Source organism: Lottia gigantea, assembly GCF_000327385.1.
Source record: "Lottia gigantea unplaced genomic scaffold LOTGIsca_147, whole genome shotgun sequence".
Classification (NCBI taxonomy): domain Eukaryota; kingdom Metazoa; phylum Mollusca; class Gastropoda; family Lottiidae; genus Lottia; species Lottia gigantea.
Genome location: NW_008707746.1, coordinates 139534 through 146671, shown reverse-complemented (window position 1 = coordinate 146671; position 7138 = coordinate 139534). Strand labels below are relative to the sequence as shown.

At 30.5% G+C, this 7138-nt stretch overlaps 1 protein-coding gene across 1 annotated transcript; it reads left to right on the top strand.

The window, feature by feature from the left end:
* Positions 1 to 1503: 1503 nt before the first annotated feature.
* On the top strand, positions 1504 to 5815 carry LOTGIDRAFT_173026 (hypothetical protein; the record flags this gene model as incomplete). Its single annotated transcript, XM_009050212.1, has 5 exons — positions 1504 to 1644; positions 2596 to 2745; positions 3867 to 3953; positions 4807 to 4903; positions 5661 to 5815. 5 exons carry the CDS (start codon positions 1504 to 1506, stop codon positions 5813 to 5815), a joined length of 630 nt encoding a protein of 209 aa, XP_009048460.1.
* Positions 5816 to 7138: the final 1323 nt, after the last annotated feature.

The following is a 7138-nucleotide window of genomic DNA, read 5'->3' as shown; positions in this document are numbered from 1 at the left end:
TTTTCTTTTTTTTCCCTTTCTTTTTTTTCTTTCCTTTTCTTTTTTTTCCTTTTCTTTTTTTTCTTTTCTTTTTTTTTTTTTTTTCTTTTCTTTTTTTTCCTTTTTCTTTCTTTTTCTTTTATTTGATTGTTTTGAACAATTTCTTTACCAATTTAAAAATGTGTTTTTGAGGTTAAGCTTCCTAAGGGGTCCCTTACTTTTATAAAATATTATTTCATTTTATTTTAAAGAATTAATTATTTCTTTTAAACGAAATACATTTTTCATTTCATTTAATCAAATAACTTTTTTAGTTTAATCGAATAACTTTGTTTGTTTAATCGAGTATTTCGTTTAACGAATTAATTATTTTGTTAAAAAGATAATATTTTATAAAAGAATGGAAAATTGCGCGTTAGAGGCTCCGTAGCTGCCAGTAATGTGATATATATTATGATTTCAGATGTTTAGCTATCAAGTTTCTGTATGAAAGAATGGCTTTAAAATGGGTATTAGAAAAACAGTTTTTATTCTTAAAGGCCTTATTGTTTGTCATGATGGATTTAACTGGAGAGGTAGGCTTGTATTTTTAAAAATTAACAACACTAAATTAATTATATATATATTTATTGAGCTCATTAGTAAAGTCAAGCTTTAAAGATGGGTTTCCGTATTTTTTAGTGTCAAATTAAGCAAACTATTTGATTAATTGGTGTTTCTAATGAATTATCATGTATTCTTAATCATATCATTATGTTCTTATTGCATATAATTAAGAGTTTTAACTTTAATCATAAATGTCCATGTATATACAGTCTGGATAAACAAAAAATGACTTTTTGACTTTTCTTGATCTGTCACTCATTGGAATTCTGCTGGTAATTCTCTTCTAATTCAGCTAATTATGAATTAATTATGAATTAATTATGGACATGTGAGACAAACTAGTATTTTTCCAAGTCATTAAAACACCTCTACTTTATATTCATATAAGTATTAGCATTTTTATTTAGATAAATAAAAATAAGGGAACCCATCTTTAATCAAGCTGAATTTGAGCTTTTCTCATATAATTATCATTCTGCTACTGGGTTTGTCAACTCTACATCTTTTTTTGATGAATCCACTTGCATGTAGCCTTATTGAATTTGAGCTCCATTGCAATGATAACTGGAACACCTGATGCCACTTTGACATTTGTAATCTTGAGCTCTGTTGCAATGATTACCAATCACTATGTGACTTACGTTATCAACTAAGTATCTCTTTGGAGTTTGGTACCTAAATCAAATGTCACTCTGCTGATGACAAATCAAAATTGGAATATTGTTTAATGTCCTATGTTTTCTAAACACCATGTAGTATTCAATGAGGGAAATTTTGCAAGGACAGATGCAGTAGCCTACTCTTTTAATTTCCATGTCAGCACCTTCAAACTGCATCACAGTTGTTGAATGATGACTATGTTTTGTTATACAGGTATCTAGTGGAGCTGTAGATTTAGCCAAGTCTAACCTAGAAAACATGTTAAGATTATGTTGTAAAGAAATTGACAGGGATATCGTTAATGATGAACTCTTACAAGCCCAACAGAAATCTTTCCACGATGTCACATTTGAGTTGGTATACCAGGTTTCTTCACCTAATAATCTAGTTCGAGAACAGGTATAGTAATTTTATCATCAAACTTTCTGTATGTCTGTAGACTTTTTATACGCCCACATCTCTCTATGTGGACTTATATTGTCGGCACCACTGTCCGTCCGTCTGTCCGTCAACATTTGCTTGTAAACGCTCTAAAAACTGGATTTTTTGATGGAATCAAATGAAATTTGGTATGTGTATACATATTCATAAAATGAAGATCAAGTTCGAATTTGAGCTATTTTCGACTGTTAGAAGCAGAGTTATTGCCCTTGCCCCAAAATCCTGAATATGCTATTACTCTCTTAGTTTTCAACCGATTTTGATGAAACTTAAATGGATGTTATTGGACCTAAATTGAAAGGTTTGAGAAAGTTTAGTTTACTTCTGATTAAATTTAAGGCTTTTTCAAGATTTAGGCCTCTTACGTCAGTTTTTAGGAGTTATCGCCCTTTAACCTCTATACAGTAAGTGGTTCTATCAACATCAATTGCTCGTAAACACTCTAAAAACTAGAGTGTTTGAAGGAATCAAATGAAATTCGGTATGTGTATACATATTCATGAAACAAAGATCAAGTTTGAATTTGAACTATTTTCGACAGTTAGAAGCAGAGTTATTGCCCTTGCCCCAAAATCTTGAATATCCTATTACTCTCTTATTTTTCAACCGATTTTGATGAAACTTGAAATGGATGTTTCGTTTTTACCATCCGCATGCCGTGGTGGGCGTATATGGGTGTGGTCCACTATCTTTTAGAGTGTGAGAAAACGTATCAGTTATAGTTTATGTACAGGTAGTCTTTTGTCATTTAATTATCAAATTTTCGGTTCGCTGTCCATCTACCAATCAGGTTCAATTCTTTTGTGCCAACATAATTATATGGCTTGCTCATTGTCCCCTTTGGCACCATTTTGTTCATTCGGATATGTTTTTTGTTGTTGATTTTTAATATTATTTATTTGAAATTAGGCCATGTCCTCATTAAAACTGCTGGCAGAAACTACAGGGAAATCAGTCACAGAAATAATGGAACCACATAAAGAAGTATTGCAAGACATGATTCCACCTAGAAAACATTTATTACGTCATCAGCCATTTAATGCTCAGATTGGTCTCATGGTAAGCATAAGCATATTTCAATCTGTATCATTTTAAACCTAGCGGCCAATCCAATGGCCATATATTTTAGTGGTATATCGTGGTCGACCGTTTGAAACCTCGTATAACAATATATGACGCTGAATTACTTTTCGAGAAAAATGCAAAAAACTATTTGTACGCGTATTTTGTTAAAATCTTTTTTTTACCGCTGTACGTGGTTTTCATTCTTTGAAAATATAAACTTTGTATAACAATTTGAGATCTCCGGCCTATTGAACCAAAAACTTGTATAATAATACAGTATACAAGGTTTTTCATTTTCATCTGCAGAAAAAAGAACATTGAACCTCGTATAATGATATATTTTACAAGGTTTTAAATCTGACTGTTTATATACGTGTTATTTAATTAGTGCTTTTTGAGTTATTTACAATCAAGCTAAGAATACGAGGTTTTGATCACAAGATCTGCGCTTTTACGAGCTTTCGAATGGTATCAAAAAGTTGAAATGACCAAATATGGCATATACTAGGTTTCAAGCGGTCACCCACCTACGAGAGTGATGTTGTTTGCTGTATATCCTTTTACTTGGAGTTCAGAGTATATTATTAATTCTCATTATTCAAAGGGTTAATCAGTCAGTGTCAAATACTTCATCTAATGCATATCTTGGTCCTCAGATCAAATGGTGCCCACACTCTTGTGCAAAATTAGGCTCTCCTAGTGAGTTTGTGACTCTTCTAGGCCCTCAGTCTAATCCAGGAGGTGAAATACATGCTATTATAAGGCCATACAAAATAAATAGTCTGTTTTACAGGCCTTTTTTTTTCAACAATCGGGGCGAGAGGGCGAATTTATTCTTTATTATTTATAAGCGCTTTTTTAGATTTTCAACTGGAATAAATCGGAGCGAGTGAAAGCATTTATTATTTATTACCACAAATTTAATGTACATTTAATATTAAGGCAACAATCAGGTATTTTTGAGCCTGTAAAACAGACTATTTATTTTGTATGGCCTTGCATATTGTGTTTAAAAAATTGCCAGAAAGATATTTAGAATTGTTTCAGCTTGCAGTTAAAGCAGTTTCTTTTGGATATTTTTGATATTCATGAATAATGATATTTGAATATTGTAGGAAGGGAATACATTCTGTACCACATTAGAACCAAGATTATTTACCATAGATGTCTCTATAGCTGAACATAATGTATTTTTAACAGAGGTAAGACATATCATATGAATACATCAAGTTTACCACTATTCAGAAGAAGAATTGAAACCAGCATACCTCACCATTTTTGTCCAGTTGTCAATTCCATCAACAGTTACAACGAAATTAAAGGGATTGTAAAGAGGGTTTTCTACGCTTTTTATTGCTCACATCTCTCTATGTGGACGTATATTGTTGGCACCCCTGTCCCCGTTAGAAGCAGAGTTATTGCCCTTGCCCCAAAATCTTGAATATGCTAATTACTCTCTTAGTTTTCAACCGATTTTGATGAAACTTAAAATGGATGTTATTGGACCTAAATCGAAAGGTTTGAGAAAGTTTAGTTCACTTCTGATTAAATTTAAGGCTTTTTCAAGATTTAGGCCTCTTACGTCAGTTTTAAGGAGTTATCGCCCTTTAACCTCTAAACAGTAAGTGCTTCTATCAACATCAATTGCTGGTAAATGCTCTAAAAACTAGATTTTTTGATGGAATCAAATGAAATTCGGTATGTGCATACATATTCATGAAACGAAGGTCTGTCCGTCCGTCAACATTTGCTGGTAAACACTCTAAAAACTAGAGTGTTTGATGGAATCAAATGAAATTCGGTATGTGTATACATATTCATAAAACGAAGATCAAGTTCGAATTTGAGCTATTTTCGACCGTTAGAAGCACAGTTATTGCCCTTGCCACAAAATCTTGAATATTTACCATCCGCATGCCGTGGTGGGCGTATATGGCTGTGGTCCACTATCTTTATGTGTATTAGGGTAACTGATGGCAATGATTTGCACCTCTCCAAGCCAGAAATTTCCACTAAATCTTTCAATTGATGTACGATGATTTTTATTTTTTTCAGTTACAAAATCTGTGTGAAGCAGAAGATGCCAGTTTATTAAAGTTACCTTGTTATAAAAACGTAACAAATCTAGTTACCTTAAGAAAAAGTGCGATAAGTAAGTTTGATTTTTCGGCCGCAGAACACAGTCATTTAACATACCCAAGAGCAATTTATTCTATTTTGAGGAAAGATATATTTTGATTAAAACTGTATAATGCTTTGGGCACATGAACAGTTTTGGTCAACCATTTTTGTCAAAAAGAGACAGAAAATCCAATATGTTCATTTATACTGAAACTTACGGGGCCCCTTATGCGCAATTTTCCCTACTTTTATCAAATATTTCGTTTTAACGAATTAGTTATTTTGCTATTACAAACTAACTAATTTGTTTAAACGAAATAACTTTTTGTTTAAATGAATTACTTATTTTGTTTAAATGAATTACTTATTTCGTTTAAATGAATTACTTATTTCGTTTAAACGAATGACTTATTTCGTTTAAACGAATGACATATTTCGTTTAAAGGAATGACTTATTTCGTTTGAAGGAATTACTTATTTTGTTTAAAGGAATTACTTACTTCGTTTAAAGGAATTACTCATTTCGTTTAAATGAATTACTTATTTTGTTTGAAGGAATTACTTATTTCGTTTCAATGAATTACTTATTTAGTTTAAACGAATTAATTATTTCTTTTAAACGAAATATTTTATAAAAGTATGGAAAATTGCGCCTTAAGGGCTCCGTAAAAACTACCTATAAATGGACTTCTCCAATTTGAATCTTATCCTATTTGCACTAATATTTTTGCTTGACAAAATGCGATTTTGAAGAAAATGCCAATGTGTTAACACTACTATATTTTTAGGAGCATTGGCTGCCTGTCATTATATACCTAATACCAGTCGTAGAGAGAAAATCTTCAATATTTTATATAAAGCATTGAATAGTACTAACAGTGACCTACAAAGTGCTGCTCATGACTGTATGAAAAAGGTAGGTACTTCATTCAATTTATACTGAAACAAGTCACCAGATATCCTTTAAAGCCTACAATCTCAAGGATAAATTTTTGTATATTTGTAGTTTATATCTGGTACAGCTATAGAAACTGATGCTCTTCATGAATGGTTTTGTTTGTATATTTGAACATAAATTTTTGTATATTTGTAGTTAATATCTGGTACAGCTATAGAAACGGATGCTCTTCATGAATGTTTTTTTTGTATATTTGTCATAAATTTTTGTATATTTGTAGTTAATATCTGGTACAGCTATAGAAACTGGTGCTCTCCATGAATGTTTCTTTATATATTTGTACATAAATTTTTTGTATATTTGTAGTTTATATCTGGTACAGCTATAGAAAATGGTGCTCTCCATGAATGTTTTTTTTATATATTTGTACATAAATTTTTGTATATTTGTAGTTTATATCTGGTACAGCTATAGAAAATGGTGCTCTCCATGAATGTTTTTTTTATATATTTGTACATATATTTTTGTATGTTTGTAGTTTATATCTGGTACAGCTATAGAAACTGATGCTCTTCATGAATGTTTTTTTTGTACATTTGAACATAAATTTTTGTATAATTGTAGTTTATATCTGGTACAGCTATAGAAACTGATGCTCTTCATGAATGTTTCTTTATATATTTGTACATAAATTTTTGTATATTTGTAGTTTATATCTGGTACAGCTATAGAAACTGATGCTCTTCATGAATGTTTCTTTATATATTTGTACATAAATTTTTGTATATTTGTAGTTTATATCTGGTACAGCTATAGAAACTGATGCTCTTCATGAATGTTTTTTTTGTATATTTGTACATAAATTTTTGTATATTTGTGGTTTATATCTGGTACAGCTATAGAAACTGATGCTCTTCATGAAAGTTTTTTTTGTACATTTGNACATATATTTTTGTATATTTGTAGTTTATATCTGGTACAGCTATAGAAACTGATGCTCTTCATGAATGTTTCTTTATATATTTGGACATAAATTTTTGTATATTTGTAGTTTATATCTGGTACAGCTATAGAAACTGGTGCTGTCCATGAATTTTTCTTTATATATTTGTACATAAATTTTTGTATATTTGTAGTTTATATCTGGTACAGCTATAGAAACTGATGCTCTTCATGAATTTTTTTTTTTGTATATTTGTACATAAATTTTTGTATATTTGTAGTTTATATCTGGTACAGCTATATAAACGGATGCTCTTCATGAATGTTTTTTTTGTACATGTGTACATAAATTTTTGTATATTTGTAGTTTATATCTGGTACAGCTATAGAAACTGGTGCTGTCCATGAATTTTTCTTTATATATTT